The 26,792-nt window shown below is 34.6% G+C and overlaps 1 protein-coding gene across 6 annotated transcripts in view; it reads right to left on the bottom strand.

The window, feature by feature from the left end:
• The window catches only part of PLXDC2 (plexin domain containing 2), a 421,308-nt gene that overhangs the window by 69,643 nt on the left and 324,873 nt on the right, over positions 1-26,792 (bottom strand). For all 6 annotated transcript variants that reach the window (XM_082385510.1, XM_082385512.1, XM_082385511.1 and 3 more), the window contains 3 exons: positions 11,524-11,584; positions 3,376-3,523; positions 1,900-1,938 (listed from right to left, as the gene is read on the bottom strand). In XM_082385510.1, coding sequence (XP_082241636.1) covers positions 1,900-1,938; positions 3,376-3,523; positions 11,524-11,584 — 248 coding nt within the window. The remainder of the gene's footprint in view (positions 1-1,899; positions 1,939-3,375; positions 3,524-11,523; positions 11,585-26,792) is intronic.

Raw genomic sequence — 26,792 nt, 5'->3', positions numbered from 1 at the left:
TCAGGTTGGTCTGCTCTAACTGCACTTTTAGGAAAAGTGCTTTATAAACAAACCTAGCTATGAAAAGAGTTCCAATGTATAGACATATTTAAGTCTTATTGTGATATTTTGGAATTCTGATGGGTACCTGATGCATATTAATGATCTAAATATCATCTGAAAATCCAATAGTCAACTTTTCTAGTATGACAGAAAAGAAGAAAAGTCCTCCATTTCAATCTTGGAATTTACCTAACTTGATGTCTCAGCAACATAAGATAGTTTTAATGCATTGCATTAAGAAAATCTTCAAAGTTTTATGATTCCTTGCTGCATTAAACAAAACTAGGGATTTTCCTTGGGATAGTTGGTAATATTCTAGAAAACTATTTTGCAAAATGTATTCCACAAAACATTAAGTCATTGAGATGCTATGTGTAAAAAGTTTTTATGACCAAATAGCAGAGAAATGTCAGGTCCTAAATCTTTATTACGGTCTTGAAGTTTCTTTAGAATCTATGCTCTCTGAAAGCAGGGAATTTGTCTAAACCTTTTTCACTACCATAGCAGCAAGCATGTAACAATCCCTTGCAATTAGCAGGCACTAGGCAGGAATAAATGAATGAATTCACGAACGAACAGTAAAAGTTTTAAACAGTTTTCCAGAAAATAAATCTCTTTCATTTTCTTTCACCCAGAGTATCTCATACCTGGGATTCATCACATGAATCTTTTGTTTCTTCTGTTAGCATTATGGAATATTTTAGTCATATTAAAGAAAAAAAAAAGAGAAGACAGCATGGAGAATAATATAACAAACACACATGTGACCACTACCCATGTTAAGAATTAAATGTAACAAATACAACAGAAGCCTCTGGGTACCCCTCCTCCATTTCATTCATCTCATACTATACACCCTCTCTCAAAATGAGGTAACCCCAACATGAGGACTTAGGTTCACTAACATCCTGCACTGAGAAATTTTGAATCAGGGGATTGCTAAAGTCCCTTCAAGCACCAAGATTTTATTTCTAGCGTGTATATGTGGCAAATGGTCATCTGTGAAGCTATCCACTTACTGCATTAATACAATAATGAATAAGAAATTAATGAAATAAAACACTTTGCTACAGAAGCAAGACAAGGGACAAACGATGAAATAATGATATATATGAAGAGGCTAAGCAGCTTCTCTTTTAAGTGGACTGATCTAAAGATATAGATATATAGTAACCTAAGAAAACACAGAAGTAATTGTTACTTGACCTAGATTGAGTAATTTAGGAACTCTTCTCTACAGTTATAGAGAAAAACATCCCTAACAATGTATACATTGGATTCTGACTTAGGATATCATCTGGGGCTGCAAAAGTAAAATTGTGTCTAGGTCAGTGTCACAGGGTACCCACGTTTACGTAAGAGATGCTGCTAAGAAGAGGAAATCCCCTTCCTGAGCTGAATAAACAATTACTAATAACACATCTCTTTTATGGAATCCAGCATTCTACGATAGAGCCACACATATAAATATGAACTAACATAATTTAATAGGAAAAGAACTATTTTTAAATTTTTAGTAAATATCTTTCAAAGCCTTGATAGTCACATGTGCAACTAATAAACCTAGGACTACAGCAACCAGGCATAGCAAGATGTGTGGATACATTTTCACTTTATAATTGGTCATTGGTGTCTTGTAGTTTTATAGGCAAATACAAAGATTAGAATTTCATTCCACTATTGAAACAATTTGACTTTTCAAGCCAACTGCTGAATTCTTCCTATGTTACATACCAACAGGGAAAGAAATATAACCTTACTCTATATTTAGAAGCCCACAAGTCCCTTTTCATATTTAAATAGATGAAATAGATTAGTGTCTACAAATTTTTATAAAAGAAAAATATCAGTTCCTACCTCCATTATCTTTTAGATGTAGAGCTATCTTGGTATCATCTGGAAGAGAAAAGTCAAAGTTATAACAGAAAAAATTTTAAGGTGCACAAATCTTAAGACCAGTAATTGTCTACTTATGCCTTAACTATAACAGGAATAGATTTTGATATTTTACTGAGTAAATTTCTAGGGCAGTGAGAGCAGGTCTTAGGTTATATGATGTAGTACTAAACTTTCTTCACTGAGATTGCAAGATGGAGACTTCAGTAAATTATTATATGACTCTTAAGAGCTGTGGGAAAAGTACACTGTTATAATTTTAACTTAAAATACATTTATTTTAATTTTCTAAAATGACATATTGTAATTAGACTCTACAGTCTTTATTTATTTTAAAAATCAAGATCAATAGAATTCCAAGTTAATTGGAATAGTAAATATTTGTCTGTATTTACAAATTCAACTTCAAAAGTTAAATGCTTACTCATTGCTAACAAATATGACCAAAATCATATATGAAAAGATCTTGTCCTATATGAACAAAATGTAGAATGTGCTTTTTTATATTTCAGTGGTATATTTCATTCTAAAGGATAGGATTCAAATTACAAAAATACTTTTCTCAGGCTATATAACAACCCAAAATAAGATGGATTAAAATATAACATTGGTTTTAAAAGCAATAAAATATATTTAGCAGCTAGCTGTCCTCCACCTCACTTTATCACTTTATTCCAGTTAACTTTTAATATCCAATTAAATTTCAATTAAAAGATTCAAGTTTAATGTAATATCTTATTTAAATGAAAGCAAGGTTTATGAAAGTAAACAAATAAGACCATGTTTTCCCCCTAAAAGCTTACTCTTGGCCAAGTGGTCTCACATTTCTCCCTAGCGGTACCTTTCAGAATCGATGGTTAACAAATTTAGGCTAATATACCTTCTTCCCCCAATGAATTGTGCTCATGCATTAATGTTCTTTAGTATTTTTGCCTTTCCTGGTAAAGGAAATGTTTTTCAAGTACAATTTCTGTGTCATACACAGTGCCTCTCTACAGGTTATAGACCAGCATATTTTATTGACTGTATCCAGGCAAATATTAATAGAATTGCATATAAGTAGGATTACCTATTGTTCAGAATCCAAAACCAATGGACATTTTCTGTGCATTTTGCCTTTCAATCCTGTGATTAAAATGTTGACTACCGTTATTACAAAGTTTAGCAATATGAAAGGAAGTCTTTATTTCTTTTCTAGGGAGTACTAGTAGCCAGGATCACTCTGAAAGACTAAATCTCAATAAAAGGCATCCATACATTAACAAAAACCCAGCACATATTTTTATTCCAATATAATTTTGTCTTTTCCCTTTTAGACATCCCTAAGAAATCCAGTTTGCCAAAGAATAACTTTCTCCCTGGAGAGCTTCTCCAGTGCATGTCAACACAGGGAGTTTTCCCTCCTTCAGTAATAAAGCAAAAGTATCTCCAGGGCACCTTCTGTAGGCAGGCTGGTGGGCAGCCGGGGTGTCGCTGCTCTTCTGGTGGTCGTCAGGACCCTGAATTGTGTGCTTGTTGCTCGTAGGGTGGTGGTTTGAGTAGAACGTTCCACTGGCTCTGTGGTGTCACAGAGCTTCTCTTTTGACTGATAAGAGAAACAAAGGGGAAGACAATTTGAGTGATCATACATATGTTTTAAAATTATATCAAAGAAATTGGGCTGTAAAGCACAAAAGTCTCTCAAATAAAGATGAGGAATGCATTATTTTTGTACAGGACAATAGTTATAGATTTTACTAACTTATAAAGTATATAAAATAGACAAGAGAAAACAATTGAATGTTAGAAAGCATTTCCATCTTTAGATATTTGGATTCCATCATTTCTGCTGTTAACCTTTCATATTACTGTTTATCTTAACCTAAATTTTATATCAATATATTTATAAAAGACATGATGGGAAACGTTCATACTAGAAGAAAAACATGCGCATAAAGATAAGGTTTAAAACATGCTTAGGTGTGTGAAGAAAGAATGTATTCCATTCACATCAAATTGGTAATGCTAAATTTTAAAAATGTGGTAACTGCCCCATACTACTTTATTGTTTGAAAAATAATCCACCACAGGATGAATGGATATTTAAAGTTAAAATTTTGTTTTCCTTTATGAAATATTCAAAACCACCCAAGCAAAGGATTGAACAGCACTCAGGTAATCACTTAGTCTATCTTCTCCTTAGCAGAGCTACATGAGGAAAAGGTGCATATCGTATTGTTCATTTATAGCCCACAAGAATAAATAATATGACATTTACCAGTAACAATCTCCAACATGCAAACTTTCATGGTTTAGAAGTTGGCGTTTCTCCCTACCTCTTTGTGCTTCAAAGGACTCCATCCCTCTGGTGGGCCTTGAGTAGAAGATAACTATTCTGTACATGGATGGTACTTACCCACATTTGAAAATTATTATTGAATAAATACCTTTCTTAAACTTCTCTTGTCATTAGTGAAGTACAATTCACCGTACTGCTGGCTCAGGAAGAGCTCCCAAGATGGCTTCCTTGTCACTAACTAAATATGATACAGCTTATTCCCTCCTTCAACAACCTAGCGACCCATTCAATTCCCCAAACTTTAGTTCCTGCATCTTCTCAGCTCAGTGATCTCATGATCTCCTGCTTGACTCCCCTTATTTATCATCCCATACCCTGGGCCTTCTCTGTGGTTGGGAATGCTTTAGTTCTGAAATCATAAATTCAGTTATCCTATTTTCAGTCTATCCATGTAGCTGTTCACTCACATTCTTCTTATCCTGTGATTATGTAAAAAGCCCAAGCACAATGATTTTCTCCCTTTAGTCTCCTTTTTTCCATCACTTCAACCTCTCTTTTCAATACCTTTAAGCATGTTGCCCCCTTTTTTTTTTTTTTCCACAACACCTTCTTAGAAAATCTGCAGTACTGAATATAGTAAAAACTCTGCCTTTTCCAGGCCTGAGCTGGAGAGCAATCCTATAGCCTCCCACTGGGAGCTCCACAAACTTACCTCCTGCACGCCCAGCGGGGGCCTTCTGTGCTGCCTGGCAATACTGCCCTGCTTTGCTCATCTCCTCTCGAATTATCCTCAGTATCAATTTCAAACCCTCTCCACTCTACTTAGAACTGCCATCCCATAATGCCTCTACCAATTTTATCCTTGGGCTCACTTTTTATTTCTTTGATAAGAGTCATCAGTAAGAATTCTTTAAATTTATTTACAAATCACCATCCTTACTTGAACCTGGACTGACCTGTCCTTCCTCCTCCTGTTAGGATGGATGGGGTCTATGGTACACAGCTGTTCTCTCAATCTCTACTCTGGCCCAGCTCAGCCCACCTTCTCAGCCATTGTCAACCTGCTCATCTGACCCCCTCCTTGCTCTTCAATATTTCATCTCTAATTCCCGCCTGCCTTGTTATCAGCAGCACTTAAACATACCCCAGCATGTCCAATCTTATGTTAAAAACTCCGTCTTCGTTCCTCTCCACATCCATCCCAGCATCATCCTGCTTTTCCTTCCATTCAGTCAGAATTCCAGAGAGACTGATCAGCCTAGGGCTTCTCAGACTCCCACAAACTTGTTTTTACCCAATCCAACTTAATTGAAACTCTCATACCAATGTTTTGAAATACCTCCTTATCTACTAAATCTTCCATGTACACTCTTGCTATCTCATTAGCGTTAGGCACCGCGTGTCCACTTTCTAATCTTCGATTCTGTGACATACACTCATCAGTTTTCTGATTCCTGTCTAACAACTCCACCTCCATTCCTTTCTGTCCCTTAAGTGTTGGTGGTTCTTATGCATCTTTCCTGACCTGTCTTTTCTCTATATGCATCGTCACTAGCAATCTCCTCCATACCTATGATTTCAATTAACATCTTTATGTTAATTATGCATAAATCTCTTATCTCCAGTCTACTTTCTTCTCTTGGATTTTAGGCCCAAATATTCATCTATTGACTTACACGCATGTGGATGTCACAGACATCTCAGGCTCAGTAAGTCTAAGAGGGAACTTGTCACACATTATTCTCCTCCTGTGGTTCTATTCTCAAAAACAGTATTATTAATCACCGTAATGTTTAAGCTAAAATCCCGAACTTGTTTTGCTTATGGCAGTAAAGGCAGACTACAGACCTTAAACGGTCCTCCTGCCACAATACAAGTGGATTCTGGATAAAACACGAATTTTAAAGCATTACGAGGATTTTCGGGAAGTAAAGAAAATCTCTGAGGGGGCCTTTCTTTTGCCTCTCCCACAAAACAAAATAAAGCAAAAGTTGTGTGCTATAAAGAAAAGTAGGAACAATATACATTAGGCAAAGTAAAAACACACGGTTTGCTCTGAGGGTAAAAATGTCAAAAATTAATTAAGCTCTAAGGAGATCAAGGCTTCTACCAGAAGTAGATGAGGGAGATAAATCCAAACCTCTCCTCCCAATATTAAGGCAGGAACACATGGTGTCCCCTAAAGCCCTCAGGTTCCCATCATCAAAACTTCTTTGGTGAAAGCATCACCTATTTACATGCTAGGGATTCCCATGGAATAAGATCAAACAAATGCACTTCTAATTAAAGGACACAGAAAGAAAAAGAGTAGTCTGACAAAGAGCCAGCAAAAACAAAGAACAACATAATTATACTAGCAAAACCTTTTACATAGTAGGGGTATCCAATATGGGATATATAAAAATTATATATGAAATATTTAAAGAAATGAAAAGTAAAATTTAAAAACGAACTAGTACCACAGACTATAAAAATGACTTGGAAGAGTTAATAAAGATTTAAATTTTAGAAATGAAATATATATTTGTGAAATTACTACCTTAATGGACAGGTTCAACAGCAGATTAAACAAAAGGAAGAGAGAATTAATAAACTGGCAAATAGATCTGAAGGAATCCCCAGGATACAGCATAGAGAAATAAGAAAATAGATGATATAAAAGAGAGGTTAAAAGATAGAAGGAAGTGATGAGAAGGTCCTATCTCCAAAGAGCTCAGAAGGTAAAAATAAAGAGAATGAAGACAGTCTGACTGAATAGTATATTTATCACATGTCCGGAATTTTCACCATAATCTTCTTTGCTATAAATATCTTTGTCACATGCATTTTTGCTGAAAATATTTTTGCCACATAACTAATTGGCTGTAAGGCAATTTTGCCATAAAAGATAAAATAACTGGCTGACGGTTTGGTTTGATATACACAATACAAAAATCATGACAGATGGTGATGATTTGCCCCAAGAGTTGGTTTCTTCTTTTGAAACACACTACATGGGAGGAGAAAGAGGCCGAGGGACTTGAAGGCACAGAAGTGAAACCATGTTTCCCACAGAACTTTGTAATGTCTGTCAATGGACATGTGACAAAATGCTAAGAACAAACAACAGTGCAGAGGCTTTCACAACACAGTACAAAGCTCAGTTATAAACATGCATCCCAGTATTTGGAAATTGATACCTTTCCTAAGGAAGGAAGAAATTTTAGTGAAAATAACATTGGGATGCTGAACAAGGAGACAAATAAATAAACAAAAAAAAAAGTGTAATATGATGAACAAAAGACTTGGAAGGCAAGTGCTTAGGTACAACCCACAGAATAAAGTCAGTTATTTGCACAGTATTGTCATTAGTCTACATACACGTTAAATGTATTCAGATATTTTGTATTTTGCAATAAAGTCTTTTTAATTTTGTTATTCATTTTTCATGTTTCATTATGTCCTTTCTAACGTCTCTCTTTTATTTTTCGTTGTTTTATCTTTTACGGCAAAATTGCCTTATGGCCAATTACTTATGCAGCAAAAATGCTTGTGGCAAAGATGTTTATGGTAAAGAAGCTTATGGTGGAAATACCTAGAACCCATTTATCAAACTTCATACCCAAGCAATTAGAAGACACACATCTTTATTGAGCACATGTAGATCATTTGTACAAATTACTCATTCATTATTCCATTAAAAGTTCCAACCAATTGTAAAGATCAGTATCATATAGAATGTGCCCTCTGACAATTCAATTAGGTAAGAAATCAATAATAAAAAGATGAAATTTAAAATGGAGAAAAGACAGCCTCTTCAATAAGTGGTGCTGGGAAAACTGGACAGCTACATGCAAAAGAATGAAATTAGAACACTACCTAACACCTTACTCAAAAATAAACTCCAAATGGATTAAAGACCTAAATGTAAGACCAGACACTATAAAACTCTTAGAGGAAAACATGGGAAAAACACTCTTTGACATAAACCACAGCAAGATCTTTTATGACCCACCTCCTAGAGTAATGAAAATAAAAACAAAAATAAACAAATGGGACCTAATTAAACTTAAAAGCTTTTGCACAGCAAAGGAAACCATAAACAAGATGAAAAGACAACCCTCAGAACGGTAGAAAATATTTGCAAATGAAACAACAGACAAAGGATTAATCACCAAATATACAAACAACTCATGGGGCTCAGTACCAAAAAAACAAACAATCCAATTAAAAAATGGGCAGAAGACCTAAATAGACATTTCACCAAAGAAGACATACAGATGGCCAAGAGGCACATGAAAAGATGCTCAACATCACTAATTAATGGAGAAATGCAAATCAAAACTCAGAATGGCCATTATAAAAAAATCTAGAAACAATAAATGCTGGAGAGGGTGTGGTGAAAAGGGAACCCTCCTGCACTGTTAGTGGGAATGTAAATTGATGCAACCACTATGGAGAACAGTATGGAGGTTCCTTAAAAAACTAAAAATAGAACTACCATATGACCCAGCCATCCCTCTACTGGGCATATTCCCTGAGAAAACCATAATTCAAAAAGAGTCATGTACCACAATGTTCATTGCAGCACTATTTACAATAGCCAGGACATGGAAGCAACCTAAATGTCCATCAACAGATGAATGGATAAAGAAGATGTGGCACATATATACAGTGGAATATTACTCAGCCGTAAGAAACAAAATTGAGTTATTTGTAGTGAGGTGGATGGACCTAGAGTCTTTCATACAGAGTGAAGTAAGTCAGAAAGAGAAAAACAAATACCATTAACGCATATATATGGAATCTAAAAAAAAAAATGGTACTGATGAACCTAGTGATAGGGCAGGAATAAAGACGTAGACATAGAGAATAGACTTGAGGACACGGGGCAGGAGGGGGAAGCTGGGATGAAGTGAGAGAGTGGCATGGACATATATACACTACCAAATGTAAAATAGATAGCTAGTGGGAAGCAGCAGCATAGCACAGGGAAATCAGCTCAGTGCTTTGCGACGACCTAGAGGGGTGGGATAAGGAGGGTAGGAGGGAGGCTCAAGAGGGAGGAGATATGGGGATATATGTATGCATATGGCTGATTCACTTTGTTGTACAACAGAAACTAACACAGTATTGTGAAGCAATTATACTCCAATAAAGATCTATTAAAAAATAATAAAATTTTTAAAAAAAGTAAAAAATAAAATAAAATTTCCATAATTCAGAAATGTGATATAATTCATAATCCAATGTAAATTCAGTAAGAATATTGACAAGATTGATTGACTGATTGATTGATTACAGATCTTGCAAGTTGAGTCTAAAATTTATATGAAGAACAAAAGCCCCAAAGTTGTCAAAACGCTTGTGAAGATGAAAAAGTAAGGAGGTTTGATCTATAAACAACAATATTTCTTATGAAGCTATAGTAATTAAGACAGTGTAATATACAATGTATCCATTCTTCCAAAAATCATTTGGATCATGTCACCCCCTTAATTAAAACCCTCCAGATAGCTTTCTCTTGCCTTTAAGATAAGGCCCAAACTCCTTCAATGTTTACCTCACCAGTCTCATCTCTCACCACTCTTCTTACCTTCAGTTACCCTTCAGAAGTCATGTTAAATATCATCTCCCCAAGCAAACGTTCCCTTGTCCTATTTAACAAGACCACGCACTCAGAGTTTTTTGCCTGTGTGGCTCTCTAAGGGCTGTCCTTTGTTCGGTGTCTGTCTCCCCTGCTACACGCATTTCTCACACTTTTACACTAGCAGTGCTTAGAGCAGTACATAATAAATGCTCATATTAGGATTTGCACTTATTGAATAAATTCATCTCACAAGATCAGAAGGAAAACTTAACACTGGTTTTAGGCACAGAAAATGGACTGGACTTGGTGACCTTGTTTAGTTACCTGTAACAGAAGGATAGAATTGCTCACCATAAAGCAAGTAATGTTGACGATTTACTTACAGAATAAAAAGGAAACATTGAATATTATAGAATGTACTAGATTCTGAGCTCCTTAGGAAGAGAGGGTAATTTTTTTAAAAAATCTTTGTGATTTTAGTGCTTAGCACAGGCCATAGAACATGATTAAATTCCCCACAAATATCTTTAGGAGGGCTTAGAATATGACGGATTCTTCTCTATAGCTTATGTTTCATGGTGGGCCCACAGTAAAGCAAGAAAATGACGTTGTCTGAATTACCCTCTTGATCTTTACACAGCTATTCAATTTCAACATTTTTAACTGAGGTAACTGTGATTACAAGAAAGAAACATCAACCTGAAAACACAACTATGACTCTATCAATATATTTTCTTTTTGAACTACTGTTGTTAAATAAGTGAAATGAAATAGATAAATGAGTATTTATTACTGTAATTCCCCCCAAACAACTGTCAAAAAGTTGATTAAAGCTGCGTTGGCAATACTGTACTTAAAGTTCAAGAATATCCTGAAAGACGTATTTTTCAAGATATTTATGAGGCATCATAAATAAAAACTAAATTAAAAAAAAGGCTCTAGTAACTAGGATTGCCTAAGAGTTCTGAAAATAGGTCTTTGACAAGGTTTGCTTTACTAAATGAGAAAAGTTATAGAAGTTTTAATGGTTTTTATTCAAAATTCAAACCCTAAAACTTAACAAAGGGAGAAGAAACAAATACTTTTCTTTCTGAATTTTATAGGATATTTTTATGTGACTCTGAAATGACAGTGTAAATGCAATTCACTAAAAAATTTTAAATAGGTTAAAATCCATTCTGCAATTTTATTCACTTGCTTGAATTACTTCTTTGCATCATTGTCTCCATCATGTTTGCCTGAGACTTAACCGTTTCCATGTTAGACCATGTCTACCTTCTTCTATCATGCCAATTTGCTGCAATCAATCTTTCCCCCCGTTCCACTGATTTTGTTATTTGAGCAAAAAAGATGAACAATGGCTTCCTAGATCTCAAAAAGCAGCAAATGTTTAAGAGAACTGCCCTTTGCTCACAGAGACTTAAGTCCTGGTTCTACTATTGCTGAGTCACACACCTAATTCCTGACACTCTCTCCACCCCCTTCCCCAACATCTCCCCTCACCCTTCTGTCTTCTCCTCTTGGTCCTGTGGAGGCAATAACAGCTCTGACCTCATAGGATGGGTATGAGAATAAATTGAGATAATACATGTGGAGTTAAACCCAACATCTGGTACATATAAGGGCTCAGTAACTGATGGCCCTTTTTATTAAATGAGATACCATTTTCATTAAGTTGCAGCAACAATACATGACAGCTTGGTCCCAACAATCTTGTCACAATAAAGCACATGTGTACCTCTTCAGGGCATCCGCTGTCTACCCAGTCCTGCCGATGGCGATCAAATCCACTGGAACATCTTCAGAGAAGGCCACGTTGCAGATCAGAAACGAAAGTATGGGGTGCAGCGTGGGGGTAGAAATTAAAAGAAAAAGATCGGTAAGTAGTTAATTCTCAAATCTGCACAACATCAACTTTCTTCTATAGAACTGTTAGCTGGAGCAGTGGAGAAGCATTTACGGAGTTCTGCGCAACGGCCTACTCCTTAGGTAATCATATCGTTATGGTTGCACGTGGCAACAAATCACTCCACTGAGGCTCACTGCACCGGGCAGAACACCTGGATGCCCACGCAAAGGTGAGACAGTAGCTATTCTATGAAGTTGGCTTTTCTTTTCCTCATACATATGTATTTTTCATCATCACAACATGTGGATAAAATCTTTTGCAGGTATTTTTCAGATCTTTTTATTTGTTTTAGTTAAATTTTAAAATTTAAGACCTGCAGTCACACAAACTCTTTCCCTATTGTGCAGTAAAAGCTTAGTAACTCAGCCGGTTTGGGGTGTTCAAACCCACACATTCCAAAGAAAGAACTGGCCCTTGCCCAGCTCCTGGGAGATCACATCTAATCCCCTGGAATATCCTGCCTGATGAAAGTGTCTTTGTATATCTTGGGTCTTGGGCTATGTTAGATCATACTAACAATATGATTTATGGTGAATGTCTGTTTTTATTCGCCTGGAGCCCTGGGCCATGTTGCATCAGTTTGACCCCTGGGGGGGCTGGAGATGAGAGATAAAGTTAATCATGCAGAATTTCATACCTATGTGATGGCCCTCAGTAAAAATCCTGGGCAATGATGAGCCTGGATAAGCTTCCTTGAGTGGCAGTACTTGGTGTGTGTTTTCACAAAGAGTTGCTGGGAGAATTATGGGCCAACTCCACTGGGGGAGGACGACTGGAAGCCGTGCCTGGTCACTCCTGGACTCTGCCCTACTTTCCTTCCCTTTGCTGACTTTATTCTGTATCCCTTTGCTGTAATAAATGGCAAACTTGAGCATACAGCTTTTCTGAGTTCTGTGAGTCCTTGTAGCGAATCAGTGAAGTTGAGTGTGTTCCTGTGGATCCCTACCAGAGCTACGATTAGGTCATGTCTAAAAGGTCAAATTCAGCAAGCACTGGGTTGATGAGATTTTGCTCACTCCCACTCTCTTTCTTGACTCAAATCATTTTCTGCCCTCCCGACCTATCCAGCTACAGTTCATTCACTTTTCAAGACCCGGAAATTACTACCCAGAGCCCACTCGGATAAAGCTTCAGCATTGCTGTGATCACCTCTCACTTTACTATTTAACTTTTCTCGTTTATATAAAATTTCATGGCTTTATGTCTTATTTACCAAACTTGATTGTGAACATTTTAAAGTTAGGGCCAGTGTTATATTTGATCATACCTAGTATATCTGACATATGATTTCTTTTTCATATTAGAAACTTTAAATATTTTTACCAGTTTATGAAAATTAAGGATTTGCACTGACCCTGAATTTTAATATATTAATATATATACTTATATATAATATATATGAATCCATATTAATAAATATTAATCTAAATAGATATTTATCTTTTTTTCAAAATAAATGGAGGCTTTTTGTCATAGTTTCTTATAGGCTGCTCAACTTTAGTCTTATTTTTCTTATAGTGCTACTTTACAACTTTTTTTTTCACTTGTTTTGCAATGAATCTACATGATGGTTTTTTAATAAGAATCCCTGCCAGAGATCATGTACCATGGCATGAATGAGCACAATTTAATCAAGTGTAATGTGAAAACAGCTCGACTATCAACAAAAAAGACCATATTTATCATTCTGCCTGGACATGATCTGTTAGAGCTCAGCTATTTTACACCTACCATCTGTGTTGAACAAGCTTAAGTGTGGAATAAACATCAGTGTGTGATCTGGCATCCTGAGTTTGAGAATCCCCAGTTGGTCAAGGCTATCTCTGGTTACCCAAAGAGATTCTGACATTTAGAGTCCAATTCCAGATGAATTAGATGGCTATTCCCTCTTTTTTCTTTTTCTTCCCTTCAAGTTTACTTAAATATTGAAAAGTATACTGACATTCTCTTCTGCAAGATGGGAATATATCGATTTTCTACGAAGAATATATTTTGGGAGCCATCTGACAAGTTATTAAATGCAACAGATAATTTTTAAAATGCAGTTTATCTTTACTTACTCCATTCTAGATGTATTCAAAGCCAGTGGGAAATAGCAACTTTTAGCTTATAACAAGACAGTACCAAATCTTAAATTTATGAGTCAATTTTATCTTAAGTAATTAGTCCCTTAAATTATTACATTAATCCCAGAGAAAAGTACAGAAACACTGGTTTGCTTGAGTTATTAAATAATCTCTCAATTATAGTGTGTGAAATTAGGTTCTACTGAAAATATGTAATTCAATTAAGTAATCCATTCATTTATTTATTCACACTGCAGCTTACTAACTGCTAGGGTGGGAAGGATTGAGAATGGCAAAACACAAATAAGGTTTGGTTTGAAAAATTCATAAATTTTTGTACCTTACGGCGCCTTAAAAAATGAACACAACAGAACCCTGTCTTTTCAGCATTTTATCTTATAACCCAGTAGTTTAAATAACATCGAAAACCTATTATAAATAAAAGGGTGTGTGTGTGTGTGTGTGTGCGCGTGTGTTGTATAAATCATTAAGAAAAGCTACCTTTCTATTATTTCTGAATTCTAAATAAATAAAAAATCACTTTTGAGAACACTTTCCTCTCTCCACTGAGCTGCTGTGTTGTTTTTCTAAAACATCACGACATTAACCATGTCATGCTCCAGAACGTTGATTTCCAGTGTTCTCAGGGAGGCTCTCCTGACCTGGAATCATCTGGTGTTCCTGCTGAAATGCAAATTCCTGGATCTAACTGGATAAGATTCTCCCACAACTTGGGCCCAGTAATTTTCACTGTAAACAGGTGCCCCAGGTGATCCTCACCACACTGAAATGGGAAAACCACTGACTTCCTGTAAGACATGTCAATACTGCAGGCCCCTTCACACTCCACCAGCCCATCTCCTGCGCCTTATTACAGCTCCCTGAAAGTGTTGTACTCTTTCAGTCTCTGCCTTTGAACACGCTATTACATATGTCTGGAATACCTTCCTTGTCTCTAATTAGTAAACCCAATTCAACTCAAGACTTACCTCCTCCCAGCAGCATTTCGTTTTCCTCTCACCCAGAAGAGCTAGCACACCTTTTTCAATGCCCCTCAATACCAAGTGTTAGTGTTTATTATTACTTGGTTGCTTTTAAGCTTCTTGTACTCACAAGACTTTGGAGGGAACATGGTTCAAATGAAGATTCTGGGCTCATACTGCTCGAGTTACAATTTTGGCTTGGGCACCAAATAGGTATGTGATCTTAGGCAAGTTATTTTTCCTATGTAAGCTGGTTTCCTCATCTATAAAACGAGGTAAGGGAGGTTAGGTAAGGATTAAAAGTAGACTGTTTGTTGTATAGTCAACATTTAGTAAATATCAGCTGTTTTTAATACCTAAGGAATGTCTTTGTAGAATGTATGTAGCAAGGTTGACAACTGTTGAAAATGAGTAAGTAGAACTTCAACTGTATAGATAGGATTTAGAAAATGTTTAGGAATTAATGCTGTGTCCCATGTTAATGTGAAATGTGTTTTACACTTAAAGTCCCTTATCATCATATTTGGGAATTAGTATTATAGAATCTTGTGAGAGAAAATCTAAGTTGCTTTCAAATATGGAGCACATCTTTATTCAATATTTGTTAATAGAGGTTATGTGGTTTTGTAAATATTCCTTAAGAATTGATTTTGACAGTCTGAGCTCCTAACTACAATAGATTTCCAATGTTTTTATTTTCAAGTTATTCCCTTCTTCTCACTATTACCTAATTCCAAAACAAATCATTAGAGAGCTCTACTTCAAGTTAATTGTATTATTTTCCACTCAGTTTCAATGGGATGTTGATTTCAAAGCCCTCAGGAGCCATATTAAGTGAACCCCATTTAATAAGGCAGCCTAGAAAAGAATTCTCCTAGCTTGCAGTGTCTATCCAATCATGAGATTAAAGCGTAAATCTCATCACATCTCTAACTTACCTGTTTTGTGGAAAGAGTTTCAGAAATAAAACTTATTTTGCAAAGGTAATATATACAGATGAAGAAAATAGAGTAAATGTTAAAATACATACACAAGGATTAAAAATGAAGTCCATGTCTTTCTACACAATTGAACATGTGTCATTTCACCAGTGAGATGAAATATCTACAAAAGTAAATTCAGGAGAAAAACTTCATAGAACCCCAAGACCCAGTTAGGAATTAGTTTGGAGATCGGGGGTCAGCATGTGTTTTTTGTAAAGAACAAGGTAGTAAATACTTTAGACTTTGTAGGCTATATAGTTTCTGTCCTAACCACTCACCTCTGCGGTTGTAGCTCAAAAGCAGCCACAGACAAATGCATAAAGAAATGGGTGTGGCTGTGTTTCAATAAAACTTTATTTACAAAGCCAGGAAGTGGGTCCAATTTGGCCCACTTGCTGTAGTTTCCTGACCTGTTATCTAAAAATAAAGATCTTTAAAATTCTGAAGACTAGACTACCTCATCAAAATGTCTGATGATTTAAATGGTCCTTGCAGCCTTGGGTGTACTTATTGGCATGCTATCTTAATGGAAAAATCAATTGCACATTTAGTAAGTTTTCTTGCCATCGTCTGCAAAAGTGTGAAAAATGATCCTCCAGCATCAAAAAAATGGAAAATGCTTAAAAAAGGAAGTATTTTAGAAGAGAAACAAGTATAATGATAAACATCTGTGATTATAACTAACTAATAACATATTTATTTTACCATGAGTCTGGAGCGTAAGATATGGGAAAATCAATTTGTTTTGAAATACTGAAAAAATTTCATTGGAAAGGTAGGTCATAAAATTTACAATGTTGATTACAATCATCATTATTATCAATAGAATATTAGAAAAAAATCATATCTCATTTCCCATATGGGGCATGCTTGTTCCTAATTGGCCTCAGGCATGAGATGGATGATTTTACTTCTAAAAACATTTCTCCTAAAATCAAGAAACTTGAGCTTAAAGTTTTTCAGAATTTTCATGCCTGAACCACTCAGTACAAAGAGCTCTGGGAATGACAGATGAATTTAAGCACACAGTAATCGATTACAGAAACAGTATTATAGGACAAATTATGAAATTTCACATCATTATAATATGCAAGGGTATGCAGCATGTTTTCTTTTAATAAAAGCCCTTGATATTAGTTGTAGCTCAGAATCATAATCCAATGCCAACAAGAATAGTTATCTGCAGAACGCAGGAACTTTGCTTTGGAGATGAGTTTTGGATGGAAAACTGGGGTCAAATCATCTGATATCTGATATCCAGAACCTTGTCATTTTACAGCTGTGGCATCTTGCAGAGCTGCAGGTTTTATAAAATAAAGGCTTAATTTTTCTTTAGATTTCTAGAATCTAGAGCAGCCCTAATATGTGTTTAAAAGTATAACACCAGGGTCTTTTATCCTTCCAATTCTTTTATCTCATTAAAAAAACTCACATCTTATTTCTCTTTCCTTCCAAACTATTGGTTCAAAAGATTGTTTTTTAACTTTTTGGTTTTTATTTCCCCTATCTTTCAATGAAAAATATTTTCAAAAAGGAAAATAATTTTTGTAATTGGCTTTCCATGCTGGAGTTCTTTCTTCCTCTGAGTGTCATCTCCTGATTACAAGTCTGTTTTCAGTTTTGGAATGTGTAAGGTAGGAAAGAATTGATGCTGGGAATGAAGCTACATTATTTAGGCTTATCTGGAAATAAGCTGATCTTTTCAAAAATCATTATGATTAAAAGGCACTATTAAAAAAAAAAAGGCACTATTGATGTTGGCAAAATATCCTCATTTATGCACTGTTAATACTTTAAGGGAATGAAGGGCATATAAAAGTAGACTTAAATATGCCATGAAATAGAGATGCATAAAAACAGTCAGTTATACACTGGACAATCCAGTAAACTCATTTTAGGGCCAAATAATTAGTAATAGGCTAGCGCTGTGAACTTTCAGCATGTTTTAATCAGGGAGGTGCTGACTCTACCCAGATTATTAGATATCTGAGTACTTATTTTATACCTACATTAAAAAGTTTCTTAAAATACTACTTAGAAGGGGCAAGAGAATGAAGTATTCACCCATATGCAAACAGTTAAAAGCTATTTGATTCAAAAGACTTGGACTGACTTGTTGCAATACTAATCTCACAGTAAAATTCAATTGTTATCTTTGTTCTACCTAACTTTTAAGTGCTGCTAGTGAACATTGAAATATGGCTCAGGGAATTTTAAATGATGCAAGTTTGGCTGTGTATTGACTTAAATAATCCTTCATTACAGAGCATCATATAATCTCTGTATTCACAAGTTTAAGCCCGATGTTTGGACATTGTGGTTGTTATTTTTTAAAAACCAGCAGTAGATGAAATAGTTAAATCTGAATTCCTCAATGACTTCCAGCTTTGTGCTGATTCACCTGCATGAAGGGGATGTGACTGCATTAGCAATATGAAGTATGCAATTTCAGAAATCTTCAATTCTATCAAAAAACAGATTACTCCAATGTAGTTTCTCAAACTTTTTGAAATAAACCATATCAAGAAATATAGTTAACATCAAGTGTTTAGACATTTATATATCTGGTTATGTGTGTATGGTTGTGTATTTGTGTATGCTGAAACTAAATATTTATTGTGATGTTTCTTTATTTTTTCTCTAAACATACAAATAAAGCACAGAGATATTTGTATTCCATTCTATTTCATTAACAAAAATGCTGGTTGCAACCCACTGGATAATTGATAGCATGACCCTCCTGAATTGCAACCCTCAGTTTGAATAATACTATCCTAATAGTTTAAAATTTTAATCATATTTATGCTTTAAATAGTATTGCCTGGTTTGTAAAATAATCATTTTAATAGAAAATTACAGAAAAGTATAAAAACAGAAATTAAAGTAGATAATATCCCAATGCTAAGATATTGTTAGTTTTATTTCCCAACCAATCTTTATTTAACATATAATTATATATACTTATGTATTAATCAAATTGGAATCATAACATGTGATAACACTTTTCTACAGTTAATATGATAATCTGGGCATTTTTCCATGTCCATAAATATCCCTTGAGAGTTAATTTTTAATGACAGCATATACTTCATTATATGGCTTGATAAAAATTTTATTGTATGCTATATAGGAAAGTTGTTAAAAGAGTAAATTCTGTGAGTTATCATAAAAGAGAATTTTTTTCCTTTTTTTCTTTCCTTTTTTTGTATCTATATGAGAAGATGGATGTCAGCTTAACCTACTGTGGTAACCATTTCACAATATATGTAAATCAAACTATCATGCTGGAAGCCTTAAAATTATTTGGTGATGTATGTCAATTATTTCTCAATAAAACTGGAAAAAATTATTCAACTTTTATATGAGCACACGTGTTATTTTAACCCTTATAAAAATACATACCACCATTCTTTTTGCAACTTGATGGATTAAAAGTGACAGTCATGCTTTAATTAGCATTTCTTTATTACAGGTGAGGTGAAATGTTAAACCATGTTTATTGACAATTCGTATGTCTGTCTATACCTTTGAGTGTATATTCATTTCTTTTACTTATTTTATTCAATTGGGCTATTCTTTTTTTATAGTGTGTCTATAAAATAAGGCATTAAATTTCTGTTAAATATATCGTCTGTCTGTAATTTGCCATTCAATTCTAAATGATTTTTTTTTTTTTGCCATACAGTGGTTTGTATCTTTACACTGAAGTTTTTCAACATTTTCTTCAAGATTCCTTTCTTTGCCTTTTGCTCAGAGAGGCCTCCGTTACATTGGCATTAAGTAATATTTGCCATAATCTCTCCTAGTTAGTTCATGATTTCATTCTTTACTTTCAATTCTTTAATCTACTCTAAATGTATTGTGGTATATGGCATGATGTTAGAACCAAATCTAAAGAGACAAATTTTATTCAGATTGATGGCTAAGAGTCCCAGGATCTCTTAGCCATCCTTGAATAAGAGATCTTTATCCATCGTTTGGAATTGCATGTTTAATCACATAATAAACTCATATGCTAAGGTCTATTTCTGAAATTGTATAATATTCCATTGATAGCCTTGTTTCTTCTTGTACAATTCCTATAATGATTTCATTATTACAGTTTTATCTAATGATTTATCTAAACTTAGTTTAAGTCTGCCTTCATTGATCTTATTTTATAATTTTTTCTTGAGTTGTCTCACTCTTTATTCTTCTCTGTGATTTTTATAATTACATTCTGATGTTCCAAATAATAATGTTATTGATGGAACTGATGTGGAAATAATTGACATCTTAATATATTCTAGCTTTCCATCCATTAAAATGTTTATTCAGGTGTTCTTTTAAGTGCCTCATCAAACTATCATTATTTTCTTTATATGGAACCTATACATTATTAAGTTTGTTAGTAACTACTTTATCTATTTTTGCTATTGTTAAGGAGCTTTAACCATTGCATTTTCTAAATGGTTATTTCTGACATGGAAAGCTATTGACTTCTGTGTATTTTGTATCTGATTCCTTTACTTACAAATAATAACTTTGCATCTCCTTTCCAATAGTCATGTCTCTTATTTGTTTCTTTTCTCTGTGTGTTAACCAGAGTTATAGAATTCTGGTACATAATAGGGGTAATCACTCCCATGCCTTCTTTCTTATTTTAATGGGAATGTCTCTGGGGCATTAATGTTTAGTATATTTTTTCCACTGTTTGAAATAATATTTGTTATCATGTTAATATGCATCCTTCTATTTCAGTCTGCTAACATTTTTACTTAGAAAAAAATGTTGGATTTTATTAAATATATTCCCGTCTATCAAGATGACTAAATGATTTTCAACACCAGTGCTATAAATGGCACTAATAGATTTCTTTAAACCAAACCATGTATGTATTCATGGAGTAAATTCATTATTTGGCCATGTTTTAATTAGTTTGACTTTGTTAACTATAATGCAATATCTCTATAAATAATCTATAGCTAACATCCTACATAATGATGAAAGACTGAATGTTTTTCCTCCTAAAATTAGAAACAAGACAAAATGGCTACTCTCACTACTTCTAATCAGCATCGTACTGTACAGTTTGAAGAGGCAAAGTTAGAACCCAAGAAAGTGAAGCTTTGGCAAAATAGTCAAATCATTAACAGCTTCCTGCCTCTCATCTTCCTTGTATGAATGTAAAGTAAAATAAGTCAACTCATAGCTTGATTAAGTGGCAAAAACAAGGCAGCCACAGCAGACTTTAGAAGAATTACCGAACTGCTGAGACTTATAGCAACCCTCACTAGAGATACAAAGTAATATTTGTTATGATGTTGGAAAGCTGAAAAGCTAATGACTTCAATACTACAATGACAAAGTCAGCTAGAACCCAAAGGATACCTTAGGGTTTAATGTTCAGAGATAAGTGGGTAAACTTTTTGAGTAGGGTGGAAATCATAAGCTACTAAAAAGACAAAAATTGCAGGTATTCTGCTTTTTGAGACACTGGGATTAGTATATTTCACCAAACGAAACCAGACATCTCTGGTCATTGAGCCATCTGTCAACATAGTCAGCTTAAGAAATGATCTGCTCTAGGATTTCCAGAAGAGGGTAGCCGCTGGGGCTTAGGTGAAACTGAGACACAAACAACAACAAAGATTCAGCATTTTCATTTGCTTTCTACCAACTCCTTTTCAAATTTCTAACATACTTAGTTTGCTTGCCTTCTATTTTATTGAAGCCCCTTTTACCATTCCATCTGACTTACCTCTTCTAAGAGACTTAACCCAGGCTGTGCTCCCAGGGAAGGGTCCTCTCACGGAGGATTATCCTTCTCCCAAGTGCAACCTCCAATCAAGATTACAGTGCCCAGCTTGAGAATAGAACATTTACTATATGACAAAAGTTATACAATTAGAGATGAATACAAAGTCTTCAGTTTACCAAAGGCTATTACCATTTAAAATCAAACTTGTTATCCCAACTTTATGAAGAAAATATTCCTTCATTGATTGATCTTAAATATGGCTTTGGCAACTTGCCAGAATCTGGCTGAAAACACATTTTAACAGTTTGGCTTCTTATTTATGAAGGATTTCAACTCCTTTAGAAACACCATAATTCTTCAAAGAAGATATATGGTAATCTGAGGCTGAGGTATGGTAATTGAAGGCAGACTATTACAATTAAATAGATAGTTCATTTTGTTTCTTCAAATTATATACACATGAATAAGATGTTACATAGTTTTTATCTTAGAAAAAGGAAGATTATATTTATTGGTAATTATTCCTAACAGCAAAATTAATCATTTTTGTAGCTTTTAGAATATTTGTGTAAAGTGAGTATTCCATTTAAAAAACAATGGTCTTTTCCCACCTAAGTGTGCAACTTCTGGAGCCCTGCATTTGAGCAGCATTCTAGCACATTCTGAAGAATTTGGGAGCACAGCACATTGTGTCACATTAGAAAAGAGAACTCCCCTTGCCACACTCAACTCCCTTTCTGAATTCGGGCACTAAGAGCAATGGAGTCTCTAGACTTAAATTAATAATTAACTTGATTAATAATTTCAACATGCCATTGGGGCACTGCCAGGGAAAAACAAAACAAAACATCATCTCACTTACTATGGGTATAATGAGGAAAAGAAAAGGAAGGAAGTGGAGGTTATTGACGTCATTCGATCATGTAGTAGTTAACACGTGTTCAATAACTGTCAGTTATGTAATTCTCACCCAAATCTGGCAGTATTCCTTACATTTATTCCCATTTGACTACTGCAAAAATTTGAGGCTGAATTATTCAGTGGAAAGAGCATGAGCTTTAGAATTGCATACATAACATTAGGTTCAGGTCTTGACTCTGCCATTGATTGAGATCCACCTCCAACTTATTATTGGAGATTATTGGGTGAGATCTATGGCGAGTTATTGTTGGAGATTCAGTTTGTGTAAATTGGAGATTGTAAAATCTACCTTCACTGGGTGAGGATTAAATGAGGTAATATAGATGAAGTACCCTTCCAGTGTTTGACACAGTGAGTGCTCAATAAATACGTTATTTTATGCTTTCTTACCATCCATAGCACCTAGCACAGGTCGAAAAATGCCTATTAGAAAAAAAACATATTGTAACCTAACCAGTTATTGATATAACTGAAAATCTATAAAATATCCTTCAAGTACTGACCCAGCTTCTTTAGCCACAAAAGTTAGGGATATAAAACAAAGAGGAGAAATCTTTTCTTTTTGATGAATGAATTCTTCCAGAATCTAAAAATTCCTTGCCCAGCATTCAACTTTGCTATTTTGGTAGAACAGAAGTGAGAGTTGAGTCCTCAGGGAAAGAAAAAAAAAAAGTCTTCTTCATGGCCGTGAGCCACTGAAGCAAACACCCAGTTATAAATAAAACCCCTGGACATTTCCAGATTCTGATTTATGACACCCTTTCTTAAAACTTCTTGATTTCAGACCAAATATTATACTTAAATGGCACTTTCAAATGCATAGAAGTGGACAGAAAGAGCAGTGATTTTTACTTTGCTGTTGGCTCCGGAAAAGGAACATAAAGTCTTGCAGGTTTAGGTGTGCCATGACTCTGTAAAATGCTATCCTTCTGCCAGTAAATTTTTATTCCATGGTGCTCAGAGATTAATGGCTCCTGGTGTTTCAGAGCTGCCTGTCTTCCTCAGGAACATCAATGTTGCATGAATCAACTCACCTCTGTTCTGCCAAGATAGCCAAATCAGGCTTGTGTAAGGAACCAGAAATCCCTTCGAGGAGATGATTATCTCATCAAAGAAAGGTCTGTATCTCAATTTAATTTTTTTTTACTATAAAAAGTTTCAGAATTTTACTTGGAATGCTGAGATTTATAGAGAAACAGATAAGATAGTATTTCTAGTTTCTCAGAGAACCATAGGATGAACTTTTCTTTATCCTCATTTACCATTTTGGAAAGTACTATAAGGGAATAAAAGTGACATTTGTCATCATCTCTCCAGAACAGGAACCAGTAAACCATCCCAGACAAATCAATCTCTCTCTCCCCCTCCTCTCTGCCCCCGCCACCATTCCTTAAGAGATAAAGTGTTTCTAATCACAGCGCATTTGGGTCCTCACAAATGATCTGTAGAAAGAATGGGTGAAATAGGAAGATTAGTATTTTAAACTAGGAAAACCTGTATTAATCACGGAGTTTTAAGCTCTGTCCAGAGTTCAGTGTTTAGTTTTGCAGAGGCCTTCAATGACTGCTGTAGTGGGTGAGGAGGAGATGGGAGGGCCTGGCTATGAACCCGCTATAAGACATAATTTTATCTGTTTTGTATTTGAAGTTTCAGTTTTTCAAAAATTTCTCCTGCTTAAGAAGAAAAAGTTTGAAAACCATTTTATTAAATCATTTGTATACCTCATCCCATTAATTAATCTAGGCTTGTTATCATTATATTTTACAATGTAATTAAATCTTTTAGACAAGTACTATGAGCTCATTTAAAATATGGTAATATAACTTTGACAGGGCACTCCAAGAAGAGAAGCAACTTTTTCTCTTTTTCTCTCTGTATGTCCCGAGAAGATGTAATTTAAGGCATTTTAATGCCAGACAATAATACCTGAGTGAATCTTATAATGACCAGCAGAACACTGTCTTTTAAAAGATATTTGCTTAATGATTTTTGATAGTGCACTTCTATTTCCTTCAAGAGCTATTATACTTGTGAGATAACTTTTCTAAGATCCAGGTTAAATTAGAGTATCTCTTGTACACGTGTGGTAGTCCATATTTGTTTACATTAATCATTCAAACTTGAAAATAGTCATTGCTCCATTTCATCAATTTATTTGCTCAAGGAACATATTTCTCCATGCATATCTTCGGCTCACGGGAAACTCAGCTTTATCTTCTAAAGTCTTAAGAGTGATTATTCCAAGTAGAAATAAATTGATTTCGGTGGAAACACTTCCAAGATTTTTAGAATTTGCTGCAATGTTATATAAGATGATTTCCTTATTATTTTAAAACTGCATGTTTAAGTATTTTGAAATATATCCCTATCTATCTATCTATCTATCTATCTACATTTGAGTTCAATTTGCCTCTTGAAGTCTAGATTGTAATATCAATGCTTAAAAAAATAATATGTATAATTTTGTAGTGGCCTTTAGTATACATAAAGCTTTGTTTTCTTTTAAAATTTTTATTATTTTTTCTTCATTATAAATCTGTGAACTCACCTAGAAGGGTCTGTTTCTAAGACTATACCAAGCCCAGGTCCTTATGTAGATTACCAACAATGTATTAGGAAATTCATTCCACTTTAAGAAATGATTCTGGTCATAAAAGAGTGTTCTGCTTCCTTATTTCCTTCCTTTATTCTATATCAGATTTGTCAGGCATATAAAATATCAAATTACTAAATGCTAATTCTATTAGAGTTTTATGCAGCTCATGTGTACAAATGTTCTATGTCCCATTAAAGGCAGCAAAAAGGATTTTAAGAATTTGGGTGTGAAGCAATTTTCTGCTTCATAAAATACAGTTAGTGTCACCTTATGTTAACAGAAGCATTCTTGGATGCGTAGATTTTTCTTCAGATTTGTTTTTAATGAAACTGACTTAGTATTCCAGAGCACCCCTGTAACCCAAATCGAAAAAATATTTATAGCAAAAGCTATATAAGCATATGGAGAATGGATATCTAGACCTGAATCTTCATGTTAATAGTTCAGAAGACCCATTAATTCAACATTCTCAAAATCTTCTTTATTATTCATTTTCAAACACTATTATATTAATTTGACCTGGTCCTTCATTTGCTGTTTGTCATTTCCTTAGGTGATAACTATTAGAATGACCTCATTTATCCCAGTGTCACTGTTTACTTCATTAAACCCTTCAAAACCAGACAGTCAATACTTTCTTCCAAAATAATTTATTGTGAATACATATTTTACTTTTTCTTCTGATTAATCAACATATTTGTTATATGTTTTCCATTTGTCTGGCAAACTTTTCCTGTAAACGGCCAGATAGTAACTACTTCAGGCCTGTGGGTCTTGTGATCTCTGTCAGAGGAATTCCTTTTTGGAGAATAATTGAACTTAACCTAGGAATTCTAGCTATGCCTTAGATCCTGAACACACAAATGCAGTTAAAACTTAGACAATAGCAAGGATTTCCATAATGGTGTTAGGTAGGGTGACCATATAATTAACTTACAGGGCGAACCACTACACTTCTGAGAGAGAAAGAAATAGGGCATAGGGACAATAGGCCTAAAGCAGTCCCGTGGTGAGAAAACTGGGCATATGGCATTTAGGGCATGAATCTGATCCTTACACTTCACAGACATTTCTAGTTACAAATTCTGTGCTCAACTTTGGTAAGTCTTTCTAGTCAAGTTTTCTAGTATATTTATCTCCTACCATGTTCACTTTATTTTAGACAATCTAGGTTTATGCTTGCATAGAAAAATTTAAGTCTCTGAAGTATTTTATGCCCCTTCCTCTGAAATATGACATAAAGGATTATTCTCTTTTGTCAGACTGAGAATATAGGTCCATTTCAGCTCCATCTTCTGATATATGAGTACAAAACACATGCAAAAAGCAATACAGGACTAACTCTCCTATATGAAATAAACTCTTTATATGCCATTTTTGCTGCATGAAATCTTAATAGATAATTCACAAATCTTTTTTTCCCTTGAGAATTCTATCTATGTGCTATTTTTATTACTTTCTCCAATTCACAGTTTTTACTTTTTTCATGAGGACCCTAGATTGCCAGTTATGCACTTTGCATGAATATAACCTCGATTATTATTAAACAAAACTTTATATGTATCTTTTACAACAAATCATTCAGATAAGTTTTCAGTAAAGGTTAGTGTAAATATGCTAATAAACCCCCTAAAGTAGGCAAGGGGAGGGACATCTGCTTTGGATTGCTCATCCAGTGCGTGAACATTCTTAGCAAGACCACATGTGCTAAGAGTAGGCATAGAAGCCTAATGGAGAAATTCCAACCCTAGCATTTATTTTTCCCTTCATCTCTCCAACCACCCATCCCTCAAAAATTTTTATTTTTTT

The sequence above is a fragment of the Balaenoptera borealis genome (genome assembly GCF_965194805.1).
Source record: "Balaenoptera borealis genome assembly, chromosome: 3".
Lineage (NCBI taxonomy): Eukaryota > Metazoa > Chordata > Mammalia > Artiodactyla > Balaenopteridae > Balaenoptera > Balaenoptera borealis.
The sequence above is the reverse complement of the archived record's forward strand: the minus strand, read 5'-3'. Positions and strand labels throughout refer to the sequence as shown.